The sequence below is a fragment of the Colias philodice genome, chromosome 22 (assembly GCF_061535455.1).
Source record: "Colias philodice isolate Cphi_HAF_F1 chromosome 22, ilColPhil1 Martin Lab GWU primary, whole genome shotgun sequence".
Taxonomy (NCBI): Eukaryota; Metazoa; Arthropoda; class Insecta; order Lepidoptera; family Pieridae; genus Colias; species Colias philodice.
In genome coordinates, this window is record NC_143107.1 from 1,902,532 (window position 1) to 1,927,160 (window position 24,629).

Below are 24,629 nucleotides of genomic sequence, written 5' to 3' on the forward strand. Positions count from 1 at the left end.
TATACTAGGGTATTCTTCACATGTCCTATGTAACGGACGTTGCCAATAAGGCCCTCCATTTTCAACGTCATCATTTTGATATATTTTTCTCTATTTGTAATATGTTTTAGAGGAGCATGACTTGGCAATCAATAAAAAATTCCCACCCTAACTCTGGCGGAAGCTGAAGAGTCTGGCGTTGAGTTGAGATGACGATTTTGAAGGAAATGTAGACCTACGGGAGTGATTTCACTATGATAACAGTGTCAATCATTTACCCCCAGCACCATACCTTCGGAATTATACGACATATTGATTTGAGACACAATGAAGACCCAAAAAGTCAGAATTTTTACCATCAACAAAATATTATTGCTGCAGAATTACAGCCATTACATGCGGTGCGAGATGAATCTTCCCTACTTCTCAGTAGTTCTTCAGCCACAGCATGATGTTACCTACCAGAAATACCACCCAATGTTTGAAAATTTAAATAATAATACCTTACAAATTAAAAAACTGGCAGAAAATGGATATAATATAGGTCTACTTATGCCAAAGAATCCAAAAAAAGCGATTTGAATTTCCTGTTTGTTTTGGTACCTCAAGCATGGTATACGACTTCTTTGCATACGATGAAGCAAACACATTTCAATCTGTACAATATAAGGAATGGGAAGAGGACTTTCTTGGTGTATTAGATAAGTTCTCAGGCTATGTAATACTATTTCTATTCCAATTCTTAGCATGTTCTTAGGCTGTGATTTTTGGTAGTGTCGTTTTTTAAAATCCATTATTTTTAACGATATCGTTTAAGTTTTAACCAACATTTTAAGACAGATGTTTGAAAAGCTTATTCTAGATCGTTCATAATTATAATTTGATAATAATTTTGAATTACAGAGTTGAAAATGTGCATTGTATTCTGTACCACGGTTGCAGGAATAATGTGCAATGTCCGTTATATGTGACGGTTCGAACATGTACATATAATTGGCAATGTCCGTTTTATGTGACATAGTGAAAACAATAGAAAAAATTAAAAATTTTAATTTTTTTTTCATTTTCCTCTTTTCTATCCTAATTCCAACACATCCTCCAAATTTGGACATTATAAACACAAGTTATCTAGGGGTGACAATCCCTTATTTCGAATTTGTCCGTACCACCGGACAAGTACTTTAAAAAAATCCACCGCCCCGTCTAATTCTATTTTTGCAACAAAAAAACTACTAAGCTATTGGGAGGTCGATCAAATTTTAGTAGAAAAATAAATTTTGCGTGTAATAACCCAGAGTTTGACAGTTGGCGAAAAAATGTCGGCGAAACTGCGCACTAAGAAAGTCTTTCAGGTAATTTATTAAAAAATATTATTTTTTGCCTATGTTGCGTAGATTTTTTATTTGTTTTTTGTGAATTTAGTCTACTAACGTTCAAATAATACGATTTCATAGCTTTTGCTTACGTTATTCTTAATAATTATCGAGTTTTTCACTTGTCCGCCACACCGGACTTCGTCGAAACACCTGTATTTATTGTGTCTTACAGCTTGTCCGTCAAGGCGGACCTTGTCGAAATATGGTATGAAAGGTAAAAGATTTGAGTTGTCGGTATTACTAAAACATTACATCTATTCTCAGTACCTATCAACTTGTTAGATACTTCTTATCTACCTAACCTTTACATACGACTTCCCGACGCCTTTGAGTCCAAATATAGAGCAAGTTTTCCCGAACCAGTCGCAGGAACTCAATTTTGCAAACTTACCTTCTATATCGTCTTTACCCTCGTTGCCAACACATGTGCATAGAAAAAGAAGACTCAGAGAACCATCAGTTGTGACAAAAAAGAGACCCAAGCAAATTCAAAAGCTTTCCCTCTCTTACAAATGGAAACAGAGTACCTTTTTGTATAGAGCCCAGATAGAAGATACTGCAGTAGTTGAAGATCCTCCCGTAGTACGTTCACCTTTAGATTACTTATTTTCACAGTTTCTTTGTACTTTTATAAAAAATAAAGGCTCTTTTACTATTATATTCTTTTACTTTATACTATGCAACTTCTTTCACGTATTCGATTAAGTCCGTCATGTCACTCCGACAAGTCATTTTTACTAAGATTCGATAATGTCCGGTGTGGCGGACATCGCTTTTCTCCATAAGGGTGGGGGGTAGATTTTTTTTTTCTTTTTTTGGAGGTTTAGAAAAACCATGGAAACTAGGTTATATAATAAAATTTTAATAAGTTTACTATCACCTTCTCTGTCGAAATAAGGGTTAAGGGTTAAGATAATATACATACCTACCTGTGTATATTGTGTTGGTGTCATTCAATAATCGATAGAGGAATTCATCTCGATCAAGAAGCCCATATTACTACGAAGACATTAAAATCAACAAACTATTTGCACTTTGTTGTTTCTTTCTTTTTTTCTTGTTTCTCATCCCATACAAGATTTTAATAGAGATGAATCTTTCTGTTATGAGATTTCAGAGCACTTTCGAAAAGAATGTTCTTACGTTAAGAAATAAACAAATTAATGAGAATCTTATTACAAATCTTATTTGTATTTATCATCGTAAATAGAATAAAAACTTTCAATACACTCCCAGCCTTTCTATTTTTAGTTTGCCCAAAGCAATTCTCAATTAACAATCGTTCTTTAACTGACTCAATTTCTCACCAATTATTCAATTATAGAGAACGGCTCTACCTATTTAGATAACAACAGTCCAATATGCGTTTCGAAATGAGATCATATGAAATTAAGTTGATACTTTATGTGTATTCTAGAAAGATCTATTGGGAATTTTTATGAGTAAAACTTTACAAATACTCATTTGAATGTATAAGAAAGCTTCGTCTTTTTATCGTAATTTGTATATTACACAGTCAATTATTTATAAAGTAAATATTAGTCAGCTTAAAACAAATAGTTTACATTACAGGTTCGCAAAATTAAATTATTTATTTACTGTAAAAAAACAAATCTATTCCCAACATACAAACCAACAACTTTGTGAAATTGTGACCATAAAACAATCCAACGTCTAGCTTCCACCTATTTATCAAAAATCGTACGTAAAATTTTAATTGTAATACTTCAAAGGATTATGATCTTAAATTCAATAGCCAGTGTTGCGTAAATCCAATAACTTATGTCAATCAGTTCGGATCAACCGTATCAACGATCTAGGTGTAAATCTTAGAAAATGTGCGGCCAGTAAAATAGCGGATTATAGAACAATAAAGTAGTACTATATTATCTGTGGTAGAAGTAAGTTGTTGTAAAGTTGCTTTATACTTTAAATAACAAAAACCAAAGCCTTTCTTTAAATAAATAAAAAGTCCTAAATAAATAAAAAGTCCTACGAATGGCGAAGTTCTGCCGCAGATTTAAAAACATTCGCTTAAATTATATCTAAGTAGATTAAGAATTTTAAGCCTATCAAGTTTTTGCAAAAAAAAATTGAAAGGACGATAACAATATTTAAATCTACCATTAATACTAGAGTCAGAATATAAACGAATTTTCACGTCTTTCATATCGTTAATAACATCGTTTTATTAAATATCTCTTTTCGACGAGATAGTACTTTCCCTTATAATATAAAATAATAAACGATCAACAATGAACATTCCAAATTCAAACCTTAACTTTTTAAACGCCTATTCCATGGCCATGCCTAACGAAGACGTAATAAATTAAAGATGGCGTCGAATTTGCCCGATATTTACAGCGCATCGCCTTTACAAGCCGTGTTATGTTCGTATAAATTTAATTTAACACCACGCTCCGTCGAAATTAATTAATTTGTATATGATTATTATATCTCTGGTATTGGTATTTATTGACTAGCTGTTGCCCACGACGTCTGCGTAATAAGGAAATTATAAATAAGTACTGACTTGACTAATTTACTAGCTTTTGCCCGCAGCTTCACCTGCCTTTCTTAGCGGATGCCTACGTCCTAACCTCTTTGCCAAATTTCAGCCCGATCCGTCCAGGGGTTTGATAGATCACAAGGTCAGTCAGGCAACTTTGAGTCATATTTATTTGGATTCTTTCTAAATGTTTCCTATGTTATCACAACCTTATTCAACAAAAAGATGCGTAAAATTTGGATTTCGAAGCTTAAGATCTTGATTATATCCACGAATTTATAGAAACATCAAAATTTATACATTCTTTGAGAATCACGTCATTATTATAATAAAAAAAACACACTGAAATTATTTGGCTTACAATTACAATTATTTTAATTATAAAGATTAAAAAATAATTGTCAAGTATTTGATTTTATCCATTACAAACATAAAAAGAGCATGTGTGCTGAGCACACGTGTCAGAAGTGAAACTTCTTTGGCAAGAACGCGCCTAGAGAAGTTTCACTTCGAAAAATCCTTGCTTATTCCAATACTAGCTTTCCGCCCGCGGCTTCGCCCGCGTTTTCAAGGAAAACCCGCATAGTTCCCGTTCCCGTGGGATTTCCGGGATTGCATCATTTGCGCGGGATAAAAAGTAGCCTATGTCCATTCTCGGGTATCAAAATATTTCCATAACAAATTTCATGAAAATTGGTTCAGTAGTTTAGGCGTGATTGAGTAACAGACAGACAGACAGAGTTACTTTCGCATTTATAATATTAGTATGGATTAGTGTAAATTAATCTTCATCTGAATTCCCTTTTCAGAAGTAATCTCTTCCCATAACTTATTTAGTGGGTGTACTTGAAATTAGTGATGAGTACATTATATACCACCTACATACAATTATCTTGGCAAGTAGGCGCTTGGCCGTTAAATTTTATTGCCTCTAAATACACGTGTATTGTTCAGTAATCTAATCTTGAATCAAATTAGTTGGTTCCATGATAACAATTTTACATAAAACATGGTGGTTTACCTAAAAATATGGGGAGAACATAATAAATTATCATATCTATTAGTAAGTTTATTCGATAACAGTTCAACATGCTATTTTATTACACACATACTTTCCGCCCGCGGCTTCGCCCACGTAGGTAGTCAAAAGAAAACCCTTACAGGGTAACATTTCAATATTTTAACACAATAGCTAGACCTAGACCAGTAAACATGTCTGTCAGATCTAAACCAAGAAGTATATCTAATACACGGGAGATTTCAGTATGAACATTAACTTGTAACAAGAAAATATGACGTTCAATGACGCCTGTATGTTTTTTTATCCCTTTCACACCTAGGTAGTTAGTTAGGTGTGAAAGGGATAAAAAAAACATACAGGCGTCATTCAAGGTCATATTTTCTTGTTACAAGTTAATGTTCATACTGAAATCTTCAGTATTAGTGACATATCACACTAGCGGATTGCGAGCGGTTTCAAAGCGGAGCGGGTGCGCAACGAATACGTTGCGGTTGCGCAGCGAATTCGTTGCGGACGCGTGGCAGATGCGCAACGTTTACGTCGCAGTCATGTACACTCATTAACAAAATGGAATCCGTGCTGGTTGTTACTTATAACTTGTGATAGTATAATAATTATGAGATCATTATTTTTTACGAGTTTCATAACATGTTAATGTTTAGGGTATTGTTTTATCTATTAAATCTTGGTCGAAATGCAATCAGATAACTTAATTGCTCATTAAGAAAGTTCATTAGTGAAATAAATGTTAAAGCTCCTTAACTAAAACAGGGCTATCTTATTATTAGATAAATAGCAGTGAATAGAAAATTTTATCAAGCAACCAGCAACTCACTATCACTTTGCTCATAATTAGGTTCACAAAATCTCTTTATAACATACGTTGCTATGGGAGAGATTATACTGGTCAGTCGTTACATACTTTTGGAATGTATGGTACATTCTAAAAGTCCTAGTAATTCAATTTTATAGCACCTTTTTTTAACAACTCCAGTTGTTATTACATCTTTAGTTAACTGTTAAGTAAGTGCATTTCCACAGTACGGTTAAAAAATTGAGTGCTACAGAAACGATGGAAATATTGAATGGAAGTTAGGCAAGGCGGAAGGGCTGGCTTTTGTGCGAGAGTATACAAAATGACGCGTCCGCAACGAATTCGCTGCGCAACCGCGGCGTGTTCGTTGCGCGCCCGCAACGTATTCGTTGCGCACCCGCTCCGCTTTGAAACCGCTCGCAATCCGCTAGTGTGATATGGCACTTAGTTATATAAGCTTCTTGGATCTAAACACTATAATCTGACATCCACGCCAATTTAAACTAGCCCAGATGACACAAAAGATATTTTACTTTACTTTCGATGTTAGCCAGGGCCGGATTTAACCTATTAGAGGCCCTAACCATGTAGAGATTATTGTTATCTTACTTATCTACGTAATTTATATCTACGAACGAATTTACATCTTTTATAAACTTTCATAATAACAATTGGAAACCGTTTTAACATGTGGTGGTGGAAAAACGAGTAGAGATGTTAATATAATTTTAATTATCACGGGACCTAGATTATGCATATAGTACCGACAAAATGAATAGTTTATCCCAATTTGTTTCTGTTTATAGAATTCACTATACGCGAAAGTAAGGCGGGTGTATTATATAATAAATAATTTGGAAAATCCAAAAGTGCACGCCTCATAATTTTTTTTTTAATAAATATTTATTAATTATTATTTTTGTTTATTTAATAACAATTAAACCACATCGAATCAGACCCTGAAAAATGAAAGGGTTCTATTCCTGAGCATACTCAAGCGTAAGAGAAAAAAAAAGACTCGATTAGTAAAGTATTTCGGTCGCTATCGTGTTAACAAGAAAAAGGATCCGCACATACAGACACACGGACGTCCAAGACAGAACTTTTTTAAACTGTTTTTTAACTAGTTTAAATAACAAAAATGACATCAAAAATATCATGAACGTTAAAAATAGTGTTTTTTCTTAATATGTGTGTGTATGTTTTATCTTACAAGTGCAATGTATGATACATAAAGACATTTTAAGTTTGAAAAATCAGATGTTTTGCGCGAAGTGACAGTAGTACCCACCTCAACGCTTCGCTTATGAGGCGTGCAATATATACTAGAAGGTCCGAGAAATATGTTTAAAACGTCAAATACTAAACAGGGCCTATGCCTCCAAGTCAAATGCCCTATTTACACCACTTGTATCGGCCAGTGAATCGTTTATCAAACTACTGGCCATAAGTCACTGCGATTGTTACAATATCTGAGATCACAGGTAATAGGGATATTTTGTATCATTGAGATTTTGGAGCGACAAGTCCGGCTTGGATAGATTTGTGATCCATAAAGGATAGAATATGTTTGAAGGGTGTTATTTTAAATAACAGTTTGTCGAATTGAATAGACTAGTTTAAATATATCAAAATCAATGCTAATTTTATTAAGAAGTAAAGTTTTTGAGTTCGTATAGAAGGACTAGGGACTAATTATCTAGTACTAATTAGGGATGTCAATTCTTTCTCTAGTATCAATCTACAATATTTTTAGTGATATACTTATGTTAGTCGCTTTCTCTGTCCCTATGTCCCTATGTATGCTTAAATATTTAAATCTATGCAATGGATTTTTATGTTGTTATTTGAGGAAGGTTTTAATATATAATCTATTAGGTTTTAGACAAAGCGGGCGAAGCTGCGGATGGGAAGCTAGTTATGCTATATTTTCAGTTCATTTTATTTTTATGATATTAATTATTTTTTATAGTGTCACAGTATAAAGACATTGCATTTACATTAACTTGGCTGATTAATCAATTTTTTCATTCATGTGCTAAAAGTATAGCTTCCAATAGCAAAGCTGTACCAGTGGACTACAATAACACCAAAGTTTAAGTAACGCACGGCGTTTTGCTGTAACTGTACAAGGCAAGCCATAATCAAGTTGTAAAATCTTATTTAATATATTATTTAGTGTCTGTTTTAAGTAAATTGTTTTAGACTAGTGACGCGTCATTTATATTGTTATGTAATTTCTTATTCTCTGTGTTATATTTATTGTAACACCCACGCTTCGCTCGCTGTGTATAGCGCCGCGGTTGTTGTTCATACAAATTTCATATCTCTATATTACCACATTTTACTTGATTTAAGCTTAGATATGTGTACAATAGTTAAATTAAGTATATAATGTCGGAAATATTAATAAATTTGACTATTTCTATACTATGTAATATAAGTGATTATTATAACTAGGTATTGATAATAAACGTTTCATTGTCAAGCAAAAATATTAATTGGCTGATGATGATGATGAACATCATGTAGGTATTTATGGAAGTAAGTAATATCATTCTCTCGATGTTTGTCTACAACAGAACTAGCACGACTCTCATATAAAAATTGCATCCCAAACTCCAAAAGATTTCAATTTCGCAGACATGTGTTCACGACATACATACCTTGTCTCCAGTATGTTTATCAAAACGTTTTCTGCCCAAATAAGGCGATGCTATTCTTTGACGTTCCCGCGCACCTTATAAATTTTTATATCATAACCAAAGTTGAATTTGGGAGGCAAAAAGCGATTTGACAATTTGTAATACATACGTGTTTTTGTGAATTATTACGGGTTTGTGAGTCAACTTTGAATTTTATATGCATTACGCTCGGAATTATGTGAATTTTGGAACGATAAATTAACTTGCATCGTGATTGAATGTTGTGATAAGTGTTTTGTATTATTATTATGTGTTTATGTTGTTTTGAGTTGTCTTTAAGATATGGTTTTACTTTTTGCGTGTTGTTGAAGTGAAACTTCTTTTTTTCTTTATCGGGGTTGGAAAAAAATTTGGTGTAACATTTTTTCGTAACGCGTGACATTTTTGCGTTACGCGCCATCTTTTTTTTATCCCTACCACGCGTGATTCGACGTATTTGTGTAAAGTTGCTTAAAGTAAATTATTTTTTCAAAAAGGTCATAAAGAAGTTTCACTTCTTACGTGTGTACAGTGTACACTAGTACACGCACACATTTTTTTTATGTATTAGCGGGCAAACGAGCTGACGCGTCACTGGATAACTCAGGCCCCGGAATCACAGACACAATAGAAAATCTATTGTGTCGTGGACCGATCGGGCCGTTCGGGGCTCAATGGGTTAATGCGATGATTGGCGCCGCCCACAATCACCCACAAGACCTGTACGGTTGCAGGTGTGTAAGGGCGAGGCCACAACACTGCGTTGCGGCGTCGCGTCGTAAAAATGTACGACGCGGTGCGCTTATAATTCGTGTGAATATAACTACATTTTGCACGCCTCATATGCGAAGCGTTGAGGTGGGTACTACTGTCACTTCGCGCAAAACATCTGATTTTTCAAACTTAAAATGTCTTTATGTATCATACATTTTAAAAGTCTGCGGCGTCGTAGATTTTTACGACGCGACGCCGCAACGCAGTGTTGTGGCCTCGCCCTTACAGAAGAAGTAATTTTCTTTATATTTATAGGTGTAGGGAAATAAATATCCATTGCTGTGTCAATTTTTTTTATACTGATATTTAAAGCTGAAGCTCAGTCCAATAAGAGCGGAGTAATGTAGGTTAAACCGCGGGCCCATCTATTTTATAAATTTGTTATTAATCTCGGTATTGTGAAAATATTTAATGTTTATTATATAAATATCAATTAGTATACTGTTTTAAGGTTACAGCTATGACCACATATACCTTCTTTTTCATGATATAATAACTATCTTTTAAAAATAATAATGACAGATACTAAAATATGCAGATTAAGAAACAAACATTTATCTGAAAATTAACATACACTATTAATATTTATTACAAAACATATAATCTTTAGACTATCGCAATATATTTGAGTCTTACCGCAAATCAATTTGGTCTTAGCTCAATATTTTATGACTAATCAGATTAACTAAATAACTTATAATAGAACATTATAGTATTTTGTCGATTACACGCCCAGTAATGGTGTTTTCATGTAAAGATTGGAATAAACGTAATAATAAGTAAATTGACCTTGTAAATTTATTGTTTCTTGAACACAGGGGCGTACTTTCATTGTAAATTAAACGTAAATTATTGTGGTCTTATGTATGTATGAAATAATTGGTAACTTTTGTAGCGTGCCTTTATTGGTAAGGGATATAAGCGATTTTCTATTAAATTAGGGATCTAGATGGATACGAATCTTTAAATACATATTCATGAACGTATATCTGAATGATCAATGTATTTCTGTTTAATTGATTATCACTAAAACGATGTAGGTACTAAAATAATATTTTTAGACAAAAATATAAAATAAAAAGTACCTATATGTTAAGCCTTTATAATGTCATTTGACTTCCATAAAAACAGCTACTCGATTAAACTCTCTGACGTTTTTACGAATAGTATGTATCATTTAATTATTTTTCTCATACAAGCAAATCTATATAGAAAACCCATAACCCTCTTAAAATAAATAAAGAAATGAAATGAAAAATAAGATTTTTTTTATTCATAAATATTCTTCAATCCGGCCCTGGCTATCGTGTAAACAGCGTGTCCAACAAGCCAGATAAGCCAACATGGAAAGCATCTCGCTTGTATCCAAATAGCCAATAATTAAGCTTCGATTACTGCAACGCTTTTTCGTCACAAATATAATCTGTGGTAATGTTGTTTATATATCATTGCATAGATTGTCCAACTTTCTTACGGTACTTGGCTTGTACGGATTAAATTGTTAAAATATTCTTGTTTATAATCATTTTTTATTTTTTCTAAAATGTGTTTTTATTTAGGTATACATATTATAATACCCTTACAGAACGCATAGAACCCATTAATAAAAATAAAAATCTATATATATCTTTTATATAAAATTCTCGTGTCACAATGTTAGTCTGCATACTCCTCCGAAACGGGTGGACCGATTCTCATGAAATTTTCTGTGCATATCGGGTAAGTCTGAGAATCGGCCAACATCTATTTTTCATATGTACCACGGGCGAAGCCGGGGCGGACCGCTAGTCTTATATATAAAATTCTCGTGTCACAATGTTAGTCTGCATACTCCTCCGAAACGGGTGGACCGATTCTCATGAAATTTTCTGTGCATATCGGGTAAGTCTGAGAATCGGCCAACATCTATTTTTCATATGTACCACGGGCGAAGCCGGGGCGGACCGCTAGTACATATATAAAACTCAAAGGTGACTGATATAGTGATCCATGAGCGCACAGCCCAAACCACTGGACGTATCGGGCTGAAATTTGGCATGCAGGTAGATGTTAGGACATAGGCATCCGCTAAGAAAGGATTTCCCGAAATTCTTGCGGGAACGGGGAAAAACGGGGATGCACGTACAAAGTCGTGGGCGGAAGCTAGTTGTATGATAAAACTATTTATTGTAAATTTTCCTGGTATTTGTCAAAACATATTCAAATTCTTACCTTATTAAACCAAAGGAATCTGAAGTAATAAGCTGACTCCACTATAAAAAATAAATATGTAGGTATACGTAAATATCTACATAATCTTTTATTTTCTGTTTATTCTAAGCAATTCCACATAATATAATATTCATAGACACATACCCAGATAACACATGTAAGACGCAACAAATAAACGCAACAATCAGTACTAAACAGTGATAATGTATTGCACAAATATTGCAGTTTCACGATCTAACGTGGGCTTGAAAACGAAAGTAGGTATCTTATTCAATACTTCAGAGATGTTTGACAGAGTGGATACGTGACCCATCCTTTGAGTTATTTAAGATTATACATGTGTATGGGAAATGAGAAATTTTATAGTAAGTTTATTTTGGAATTTGAAGTTATTATTTTCATACGTATTTTTAGGCTGTTGATATCAGCTGTTTTTACAATTATTAATCTCTCATACAGAACCTATATTTTCGATATATGTAGTTATACTGATATTCAATAATTATTTATTAATCTAATACAAAACACATCGACGAAATGGATTAGGTCTACGTACATTCAGGAAGAAAGTGTAGCTTTCAATAAACTACCTAATTAATTTCCCAACAATAGCAACGTATTAAAAATCAAAAATAGATGTTTAGAGTGTTCAAACATAACTCCACTAAAGGTACAGATAAATTGTATCAAAATATGTAAATCAGAATAACTGTGAAATAATCGTGAATGTATCTGTGACAAGCGTGACGGTGACAATTGCGTAATCTGTGCCGCATAATGATATTGGCGGGAAAAGTGACAATGGCTAAACTAACTTTTTAAAATAATTTTAAAATTTTAAATAAAGGATTTACGTTTCTTAATTATTGGAACTGGCTTTCCACCCATGGCTTCGCCTGTGGGATTTGTGGGATAAAATCTATCCTATGTGTTAATCCAAGTTACCCTCTACCTATATGTATGCTTAATTTAATTGTAATCGGTTCAGTAGTATTTGCGTGAAAGAGTAACAAACATTTAACCTACTCTACATATTTACATATATACCTAGTTTATGATCATAATACGTTCTAATAATGAAATCACGATCCATAATTTTTATGAATAACCACAGTTCTATGACGTCGAAACATTTATGTTGTAATAATAAACATACGCATTCATGTAAATAGTACATGAAACTTGTAGCTGATAAAAATATAGTAATAAATTTATTTAATTTTTCTCAACACAAATAGTTTAACACATACATTATGAATCTATCTATACTTCTATACTAATATTATAAAGAGGAAAGGTGTATGGTTTTCACGCATAAACTACTGGACCGATTTTGATGAAATTTGGCACTGACAATCTTTAGACCCTGAGAAAGAACATAGGCTACCTTTTATTGCGAAATATGTACCACGGGCGAAGCCGGGGCGGACCGCTAGTATAATAAGTTATAACTAACATTTGTGAGAGGCTGGTGTCCGATGTGTGTAGTAACTATAAATAAATAATTCGGCAAAATATACCGGCCGAATTGCTAACCTCCTCCTTTTTTTGAAGTCGGTTAAAAGCATTTAGTAACACAGATAATATAATTCTATAGGTAATACCAACATTAATAGAATTTATTAACTTACAGGTAAACGTTGCAGATCCTGCCATCTCCAATCGAACGACATGCCCTAAAAACCGCGCTACACAAACAAAAGTGCGACGATGACCATAAATCAAGTGCAAGTGAACCAAGCCAGTGATAATGTGTTTAAAACGATAATAATCAACATATAAGGATGTGAAACATGGTCACATGCGTGCGTCGCGCGAGCAAAGTATACGCGACGAACATCCAGAAATTCCTGTATATACTGCCCATACTTCTCTGCGTGAGGTAAGCTCCCGAAACTCGACTTATTTTTTTAGAAAATTACACCGACTTATTTGTGCTTGGTAATAATTGTCAATTGAAACTGTGTGTGTAGAGCAGATTTAATACAAGAATAATTAGCTTCAGGTAAAACAAGAGATCGTATTTTTTATCGTTGAAGTGAACTTGTTTAGTCGCGTTGAGGTTAAAATATCAAGGTCCCGTCATGGCAATACCGTCACGTCATGGAGTAAGGCGACGATTTTGGTATCTTTGAAAGCCATGCCAAAGAAGTTTCACTTTTTAACCCGTGCAGTGCTCAGACTTTTTTTAGGTAGTAATTTTACATTCTAGGAATTTAAAAGTGTTCTTTTTGGTTACCTAGTATATTGAATAAATAATCTATACCTTCTACTGATTTCATACTTTTCAGTGAGTAATCGAAGATTCTATCTCAAACAGCACAGCACACAAGATAACTATACATCAACAGATATATAGTTAACATAAAATTATTACATTATCTCTATTTTATTGAAAATTGAAATCGATACGTTGAATTCTAATAATACCTTACAGTTTGTAATTTTAGACCGATCAAGAGTATTTTATGCGTCAATCACTACTATGTAGGAAGTTTCCTGAGACAATTAGGTACTAACTATTAGCATTTGGTAAGTCTGGTTGAATCATTCTTTTTGGGCATACAGTCGTATTTATTTTCGAAATCTTAAAAAAGTCTTTTGAAGTGAAACTTCTTACGCTGCGCTGAGAGTAATATTCGTCATGGCAATATCGTCACGTCATGGAGTAAGATGACGATTTTGGTATCTTTGAATCTTGTCAAAAAGTTTCACTTCTGACACGTGTGCTCGGCACACACACTCTTTTTTAACTAGGTATGTGGAAGATGAAAGCTTTAGACTTATCGACCTTTTTTTCAGTCAGGCATTTTTCATTCTCACATACGCTGCGTAAATTGTAGTTTATCATTAAAAAAGCTTGTTCAGATTATATTCATTAATTCAATATTATTTGAACCTCCTTTTTGAAATGTATTAGAGGCATCATTTATAAAGATTCGTACCAGAATTAACCAAGCTGCAGCTGGTCAAGTTCAGTGGTTTCGTCTTTACCATTCATACAAATAAACTTTAATCACACACCTTTTTGGAAGTAAAAGTTGTAGCAATAAAAATCACTAACCAAAAACAGCAATACGATAAACTTAATGTCTCTGTATTTCCAAAATACGCCATTTATAACACAGCCAAATAACCAAGTATGGACGGTCGTTGCTACCAACAGCTGTTTAGGGTTAATGCACTTTTTATTTCATTGACTTAATTACTTTTTATTTTATTGGAAACATTGATTGTTTATTTGCAACTCCTTACAGGGTAGAAAAAGGCAATCACACTATTTCATATTTTCTAGCTCTTTTTCTTCTGTTTATAAAATCTTTGTCAGCGTGCGTGCTGACATAATATTATACTTCTATGATTGCAAAGTGATCTCTCAATTATTTTCAGTCGTTTTCATGTATAATAATATTTAATATTGTGGTATGTCGAATAACAGATAAAAGTAGAAACACATATTAAGATAAAATTAACCCATTGAGCCCCGAGCGGCCCGATCGGTCCACGACACAATGGATTTTCTATTGTGTCTGTGATTCCGGGGCCTGAGTTATTAAAATAAATACAAACCTCATAAATAACACAGGATTAATGTATCATAGTAAATCAATATGGACAGCATTAATTATATTTCATGACAAACTAGATATTTTTTCCTCGTCTTTTCTGGATTGCCTGGTAGAGATCGCTGCCAGCGATAAGGCCGCCTACAGTACATTGTTATATTACATTGTTAAGTTTGTAAAATGTATTCTATAAGGTGTACAATAAAGTATTTTTCATTCATTCATTTCTTTAAGTTAAATTAAGAAGAAAAACATGCGAATATTCAGTAAAATAAAAAGCTGGCAACCCTACATAAAACATCCTGTATAGAAAACAAGTTACCCATAAAGCAAGACATCCAACAAATAGTGACAAGAGTTACAATAAATAATAATAATCGTTAATAATTTAACTCCAAGACGGAACAACGCTGCATAAAACTGGGCAAGAAAGTTCCTTGAAGAAACATTGTATGCTTAACAAAAATCGTACCTAGTTTTTACTGTCTACAGAATTATCTTAATAAATCTTGACTGGAGAAAACAATACACAACAGACCTTGCAATATATTGGAACAACTTGCAAATAGAATTTTATGCTCCTCCTCTTAGTGCTTATAAATCTGTCTTTAATAAGTGCTCCTAAAGTTTACAGAACCCTTACACGCTTTGACCATTTACAGTCGTACCAGAAAACTTAAATAAAGATGAATCGAATATATAAATACAAGGAAAGCGCGAGAAAATACAATATCTGGGGGCACGGTAGTGCCCCCGCCAAGACGAGCCAAGCGACTACGCGCACGGGCACTACCTACCTTTTCTCGAAGCGCTTCGACGTTTTTTTGAACCCTCATAACTTGGGTTTGGATTATGCTAGATCAACAAAATTTTCGGGATATATTGTCAATAGCGGACTTATTGAACATATTAAGTTTTAATTACATTAGCTTTTATACTTCAGATTTTATTTATATCTAAAAAACGCTAATTTCGTCACTGACTCACTGATGATCATCAAAATTCTTAAGGTATTTCCTAATGTCCTAGAAAGCTGAAATTTTGTATGTAAGCTAGTATTAGCACACAAACAACAAAAAAATTATAAAACTTGTAACTTTCATCCCCCAACCCCTTAAACTAGGGGATGGGAGTTTGTATGAGACCTGTAATTTTAAATTAAATTTTGATGACGCTAGAGGTCTAATCTAATAATCTAAAACTTGGTTCCCCACAAATTTGAATCAAATGTACCATTGGTTGTGGTATATATGTATAGGTACTCCTTGTTAAAAAAAAAATTAAAAATTTAATCGACATAATATATTGAGACATATACTTCAGATCAGATCATATAAATATGAATGAATAGAAGTGTTGCGAACGTCTCCTGCCTCTTACGTCCACACAGTAGCTAAAAATAAAAATAAAAATTTGTTACAAACAACTTACAAAAAGAAATGAAATCCCACCAAAAACATTTTCATGTAAAATGTTGCCAAGACGAGCCCATATTATGACTCGCACTGTCAAAAAGTTATCAGATCTCATGTAGAGCCAAGCTTCTAACACTACACGCCCTAACTCTACAAGGCCTAACTTCACAAACTCTACACCTTAGTCAAAATATGTGGCTTGGCCGTTCGTTACTACAAGAACTATTGTATAACACAAAAATAATGAACATCGAATTAATTTTTCACCTTACGCCGATGTGAATGTAGCGAAATGGCCAAGCCACATATTTTGACTAAGGTGTAGAGTTTGTGAAGTTAGGCCTTGTAGAGTTAGGGCGTGTAGTGTTAGAAGCTTGGCTCTACATGAGATCTGATAACTTTTTGACAGTGCGAGTCATAATATGGGCTCGTCTTGGCAACATTTTACATGAAAATGTTTTTGGTGGGATATGTATTTCATTGAATTGTTCGAATTAGTTCGAATTAGATACCGAGAATATTTATATTACGACTTTAAATCCGAAGAATATATTTTTTTATTTGACGCGCAAGCTCGTTTGCCGACCTATACATAAAAAAAAAGTTCAACATCACTATATTGGAAAACTGATTTCTTATAAAGGTTTGCATTTAAATCAGAAAGGATTCACTTTTTGTTCCTTCATTTATTTCGGACCAATTACTCTACACTATTACTTGATCAACCTTTCGCGTTGTTTTAACCAATTTTTCCTCCTCCAAGAATTAGAGCCTCGCTCTGAGCTCTAACATTCACCAAAAAAACTACTTCTTACTAACTACTTAATACTTATAAATCAAATCTCATCAAACCTTCCACGCCTTACATTTACATCAACTCGCGAATATACACATCCACTTTTTCCGTCTGCTCTCATCAGCTACCTGAACCTTTAAAATATGGTGTAACGAAATAAAAAGCAGACATCCATCATTACGTCTTATTAATGTTCACAAAAACGTGAACAGTTCAAAAGGATATTGGAGCATAATAACGGCACCCTATAATTACGTACAATAAATCTGATACGAGCCAATTTTCAATAGTAAAAAAGATGGGCAGGAGTGCAGTAGGTAATATGTGTAGTGGGTTCCGTAGGTCGTTTAATATTAAGCTTTTATCAAAAACGTTTATTTCTACAGGTATTTATAGTGGTTAGCCTATGGCTAAAATAGTTTTCGAAGCGCTTTCGAAAACATAATATAACATAGGAATTAGATTCGGAAAATAGTACGGAGAACTCCAGAATAACAATTCGAGATATTTATGTAGGAAGAAACTCTGTGCACATTTCTTATTAAATGTTATTTGTGATGTATTTAAGTTCGAATAACATTAATATACAGTGACAAAAAAAAATGTACGTTAAATAATATCTTATGCTGAAGTCATCAAAAGAGGACTTCTAGATAGATATCATTATTTATGTTGTAATAAGCTCGGTTATTTTTACATTTTAATTTCTTTAATAAGTGTATTTACAACCATATTTTGCTTCAAGAATCGCTCAAAGAATAAGTAAATAATACTAAGGGTTTTTATATTTGTACAACGGTACGCCAAAACAAACATGCGAATCTTTTGATCATTATACCTTTATGAGACATGAATGAGTAGATGCTTGTTAACTTGATATTATGATTGCTTGAAAGTATTTATTCACGGTAAGTCTTTGATAAATGGGCGCTTGGTTTTGTATGTAGTAGGTAGGTATGTATAGGTAAACCAGAATCTGATGGCAATTAGGGAAATCAAAATTTTGAGTGTGCAACCCTAGGGAAAATGGACTGAACGATTTTGATACTGCGTATTTTTATTTTGTCCTCAATATCATTAGTCACATTAAACAAGTGGATAATACTGTATTTAATAATGAGATATCCACGTAATATTATGTAGGTACTTATTACATGTATAATATACATATTACTTTTCTAAAGGTAATACATAATATTATGTATTTACACATACCTATATATTTTGAATATATGTATATCATTATGGCATGTGAAAATATGGATGTAATGATAATGCAGATCAAAACTTATTTACTATATTAATAAACGATTGTTTATAATTTTTTATTAAATAAAACAATAATAAAATAAAATCATGTTTATTTTCGTAAGTATTAACACATTATAAAATTGACTTGTACACCTTGGACTTGACAAATAGCCAAGAATGGAAACTCCTGTAATAAGTTTTTATAAAATTATATTTTAATCAACAAACAAAATTATAGTTACCTATTTATAACATTTTTAATTTAAAGTATCAAAACGGGTAAGTCCAACTTAGCAATAAAATCTTTCACGCGCTTTAAAATTGAAAATTGTGATGTGTTTGACCCTTCTTCATCGAATGTTTTTCTATACACATTGTAAACAACACCTCTTGCTTGTGGTCGCAGCGGTTTTATCGACATTTCGAAAATTTTGAAGACAAAATCCTAAAAATTAATCATCAACACAATAATTTGACAACCAATTTGATAGTTGTCAAATAAAGTTGCCACATGAAAATCTTTTATTTTTAAAATATAAATATGCCATCAGATTCTGGTAGACCTATATGTATGTACTAGCTGTGCCCGCGACTTCGTCCGCGTGGAATAGTGACTGCATAGTAGGTGACTACTTAACTTTTATTGAATAAACACGTACTATAATAAATAATTAAAAGAACTGTTAGTAAAATTTATTACTAAACTGAGCTAAAAAATAAAAAATAAATGCCTAGTTAATTTTCTACGTAAAATTTATTTTAAATTATGTCATATTATTTTTAGGCACCAGGAGGGAAGGGAGCAAATTTATTTTTCTTCCTTCCTTGTATGGATGTTTTTGACAATATATCATGCAGCAACTGAGCGCCGAGACAAACTTCAAAACGCAAAGGAATAGAATCCGCTATCGATACTAATTGACATAAGCGTATGATGTTTTGCTAAGGATTTGTTCACCCTACCAACGACGACGACGACCACGAACAAAATTTTCATCCAGTCGCAATTTAACAAAATTGTGCAAAACACAATTAGAATAAAATATTAAAATTTCCTGTCGTTCTGGTGCTTGGAATTTTTTTTTGAGATCAATGAATGAAAAAATAGATTTTTCGTAGAAACGGTAAAATTATCTATAAAAAACTTCAAATACATTGTTTTCTAGGAGCCACCATTTCTACGAAAAATCTATTTTTTCATTCGTTGATCTCAAAAATAAAAATTCCAATCACCAGAACGACAGGAAATTTTAATAATTTATTTTTAATTGTGTTTAGCACAATTTTGTTAAATTACGACTGGATGAAAATTTTGTTCGTGGTCGTCGTCGTCGTTGGTAAGGTGAACAAATCCTTAGCAAAACATCATACGCTTATGACAATAATTAGTATCGATAGCGGATTCTATTCCTTTGCGTTTTGACGTTTGTCTCAGCGCTCAGATCTTTCCTGTCTCACGCCTGTAGTAACTAAACCGTTTAGACCGTGCAATAAAAATTAAATTAAAAAAAAAAACTAACGCAACGAAGAAAAGTGCATAGAAAAAGGAATAAATAATTTTACAAACTTCCCGAAGATCTTTAAAAATAAATACCATTTTAAATATTTATAAAAATAAAAATGTTGTGTGGTTTTATGAAACCACGGTAAAAGTGAAACTTAGGCACAAAATTATCGTATTTGTACGATAATAATTATCGTACGGTTCCGAACACTGCTTTATACCTACTCGGCCGACCGTCACGCGACATGCGCTACACAGACCAAAAAGTTTGAGACGATGTAATAAAAGTTTCACTTTAAAAAAACAAAGTCATCGGGGCTGCCATACCATCATTATCATAATATCATATACAATTATATTTTTTTTATAATGGTACTTAATTTTAAAGATCGTCGGGAAGTTTGTAAAATTATTATTTATTCCTTTTCCTTCGTTGCGTTGGGTTTTTTTTTAATTTTTAAATTTTTAACTTCGGTTTCTTATTTTCATGTGATATTTTCAAGTGAGTTTTTGACCTCTACCTCCATATTAGAAAGAAAAAGAAAGAAAGAAAAGAAATTATTATTATTATTGTGTTTGGCTGTGTTTTTTTAGCCAAAAAAAAACACAGCCAAACACATTATAAAATTTATCTTACAATTAGGCAAACGGAGACAGCCTCAGCAAAATGCTGCACAAAAGCAGCGCTGATTTTCAGGCTGTACCGGCGATTGCGGTTACATTACATTCCTACATCATATTGATATCTATAAGTTTGTTGCTCCTTGACATCTTTTAAGTTGGGCCGTAACCGTGCACAAATTGTAATGGATCACAGTGGCAAAAGAAGTGGTATCTTTAGGAAAAAAAAATTGCCAAGAGCCAGGCCTATGTGGCTTTGAGTAGAATTCAAAATTTCCAGGGTGTGGCTATCCTCCCGCTCCCATATCCCCCTCTTCTTTAACAGACTTTCAACCCTTCTCTTTCCACACCTAGTAAATGGCAGAACCGATTTTGATGTAAACCATATTATCTAATTATACCTATATGTATTATGTACACGTCATATCCTGTCGTTTGATGCTCCATTTGGTTTATTTATCTAACAACTGTCACCCCTAAATGTAATAAACGGATGAACCGATTTCGATAAAACACGTTGCTCTTTTATATTTTGATATGCCGCTTGAGTATATTATTTGATCACATTCGATTATTGTTCATTCCCACTTTTACCGCTGTAATCTAATAAATGGATAAACCGAATTGGATAAAAATATAACTAATATTTTTTCCCACATTCCCACTTTTACCTCTATATACCTAGGTATAATAAATGGATGAACCGATTTTGATACACTTTATCTAAGAACCAGCGTCGGAAAATATGCTGCCTAACACGCATCTAATTCGTATTACCTGTTAGCGAGCTACGGTGGCACAAACAGACACACATAGCGGTCAAACACTTATCACCCATCTTCTTGCGTCGGGGGTTAAAAATATAATACGACATAATTTAAAGGACATTTTATGTATAAAATTTACCTAGAAGTAAGCATAATTCTAATTTGACCCCTTCCCCCCCTACTACCTCAGCTTACCCCCCCCACCCTTGGGGACTTTCGATATGATCACCTGGACATTTATAAGGAAAAACTGTAGCGTATAACAGATAACTTACGTTTTATCGTACACTGTATAGTGTACAATAGAATGCCTTAGCAAATGTTCGCCGTGAATACTTAAATGGTAATAACTTTTTTATTTACGAACCGATTAACATGAAATAAACACTAAATGTTAAATGAAGATTACCACAATATATTAATGAAAATCGCATCTAAATCGGATAAGCCGTTTCTGAGATTAGCGTGCACAAACATACAGACAAACAGACAAAAAAATTTATAACTACAGTTTTGGGTTTGGGATCGATTTAATAATAACCCCTGCTATTTTTTTTTTACATATTTTTATTGTACAGACATCACTTTTCTAGAATTTTATTATATGTATTGATTGACCACGCGCAAGGTTACTAATTTCCACTACATCCTCATGCAAATCGTCAATTTTTATGAACATTGAATCTGTAAATAAAAAAAAATCAAAAGATAAGTACCTAATTTTATTAAAAAGCTACTAACAAATAAAGTTTTATCAAGAACTAAAGTGACCTTCTTTGGGCGTATAATATAGTCTTGTAAAAGTTATACATAAAAATAAAATTTCATCATTTTCTTATTTTGTCATAACTTTAACTAATTAAAAACATGAGTATAACTATATAATTATAATAAACAATAAATATAAAAGCTACAACTTACCTTTTGTGGGAACGCAAGAAGGCGAAAATTAAAAAATAGCCGAAGATTTTTAAAAATGTAACGAATGAACACAATCACTGTTATCTACTATTACCCAAAGAGAATACAAATACTACGTCTATTACCTATATAACTGTAATGGTGTCTTGTTTGACATCAAATAATAAACATCTACCCTCACTTATAAAAATTTAGTATATTCACATGAAATATAAGCGCACCTGAAATGGACTCTGGGAAGATATGAATTATTTATTTAACTTTAAAAAAAAAAACAACCTCACCAACATCATAATTCATAATATTTAAATTATGAATTTCCAAGGAGCGTTAATATTATGTAAATTGATTTAATTTTAATGAAATCTCATAGATGGCGCTGTTTTAAATTTGTCTTTATACTACTAAGATTCATTATACTGTTTCTCTGCCAAAATTACTTAAATGATGTAGTTTTTATAGTGTAAAGGTAGACAATAGCATGGCTTACTCAAAAACAACATTTAAACATGAGTCTTTATATTGTACGCTGTCGTAGTACACGGAATACGTAAGAAAAATAAAGGTTCACAGCTCCTCCCCCGAAGGTGATAGCATGATAATATGTATATAACAGCCTGACCCGACCTGTTAGTAATATTCATGCAAAATTTGAAGTAAATCCGTGCAGTACTTTCTGAGATTAGCCTGGACAAACATACAGACAAACAGACAAACCGACAAACAGACAAACAGACAAACAGACAAAAATTCTAAAAACTATGTTTTTGGCTTCTATATCGATTATAGATCATGGATTATGTATTCTTTTAAAAAAATATTCAATGTACAGTTTTGACTTTCCTACGATTTTATTATATGTATAGATTGCGAATTTATAATACATATTTGCGAATATTTCAGGAACATATTAATCTGGGACTGCGATAGTTTATCAATATACACATTTAGACTGGGGTAGAAGCCTTTGAAAATAATGAAAAGATAAAAAAAATCGCAGTCGGATGAAACCCATTAGAAAAGGAGGAGAATATGATAAAAATGTAAGGAAAAATAAATTACGGTCAATCCGAGTTCGGGAAGCGGGAGGGGGGAGCTTTTAAGAGAAAAAAATGGTTTCTCTCGATTTCCGACAAAACTACAAGTCCTATAGAAAAAAGTTCAATGGCAAAGTTGTAGGTAATTAAAAGTTCTACAACTTTTGTATTCACAATTTTTTCACATAACCTAAAAATTTAGGTGAAAAATTCAAAAAACCAAGTTTTTGGTCTTTTATTTCTATCTACTTCAAAATTTATTTTTTTTCTACGAAATTTGGTGAAAACTTACTTTATTATGTCCCAAATACACTGTAATTTATTTGATTGAAAATATTTATTTTTTCGCCTTATTTTGAATTAATACCAAAAAAACAACCTAATTTTCAATCGAAAAGTCACCCGTCAAAATATCAGCTTTTTTCAAAAACTGGGGGTGCCTTTTATTCATTGAAATCTCTACTTTCATATGGTGTAAAAAAAATAAACACCACCATAGTAAATTTTCTCAGGAAATGCATACAAACAGTGTGATAATGAGCTTTTACTAAATCAGGCACACTTCTTGAACTCTATATCTTCTCTTGTATCGGCTTTTCGGTAATATTTCAAAAGAAAAATAATTATCTGTTCTAAGGTTAATATTTTACAGCATATTCAAAAGCAAAATGATGTCGATAAAAACATTTCAGGTAGTTCGAGAAGAGTGCCTGATTTAGTAAAAGCTAATTTTCAGACTGTTTGTATGCATTTCCTGAGAACATTTACTATGGGTGGTGTTTATTTTTTTTACACCATATGAAAGTAGAGATTTCAATGAATAAAAGGCACCCCCAGTTTTTGAAAAAAACTGATATTTTGACGGGTGACTTTTCGATTGAAAATTAGGTTGTTTTTTTGGTATTAATTCAAAATAAGGCGAAAAAATAAATATTTTCAATCAAATAAATTACAGTGTATTTGGGACATAATAAAGTAAGTTTTCACCAAATTTCGTAGAAAAAAAATAAATTTTGAAGTAGATAGAAATAAAAGACCAAAAACTTGGTTTTTTGAATTTTTCACCTAAATTTTTAGGTTATGTGAAAAAATTGTGAATACAAAAGTTGTAGAACTTTTAATTACCTACAACTTTGCCATTGAACTTTTTTCTATAGGACTTGTAGTTTTGTCGGAAATCGAGAGAAACCATTTTTTTCTCTTAAAAGCTCCCCCCTCCCGCTTCCCGAACTCGGATTGACCGTAATTTATTTTTCCTTCCATTTTTATCATATTCCCCTCCTTTTCTAATGGGTTTCATCCGACTGCGATTTTTTTTTGTTTCAAAAATTATCTTCTCTAGTCTAATTATGTACATGTATTTTAATAGGTCCTACAAAGAGC

General features: G+C 32.7%; 1 protein-coding gene and 1 long non-coding RNA gene across 3 annotated transcripts in view; one reads left to right on the top strand and one right to left on the bottom strand.

Annotated features, from left to right (window-relative positions):
• LOC149478303 (uncharacterized) overlaps positions 1-24,629 on the bottom strand; it is a 242,386-nt gene that overhangs the window by 185,763 nt on the left and 31,994 nt on the right. The window lies entirely within an intron of this gene.
• LOC149478308 (protein Wnt-7b-like) overlaps positions 1-24,629 on the top strand; it is a 91,650-nt gene that overhangs the window by 24,409 nt on the left and 42,612 nt on the right. For both annotated transcript variants that reach the window (XM_089709543.1, XM_089709544.1), the window contains exon 2: positions 13,002-13,250. In XM_089709543.1, the coding sequence (XP_089565669.1) occupies positions 13,162-13,250 (89 nt within the window). In that variant the 5' untranslated portion in view covers positions 13,002-13,161. The remainder of the gene's footprint in view (positions 1-13,001; positions 13,251-24,629) is intronic.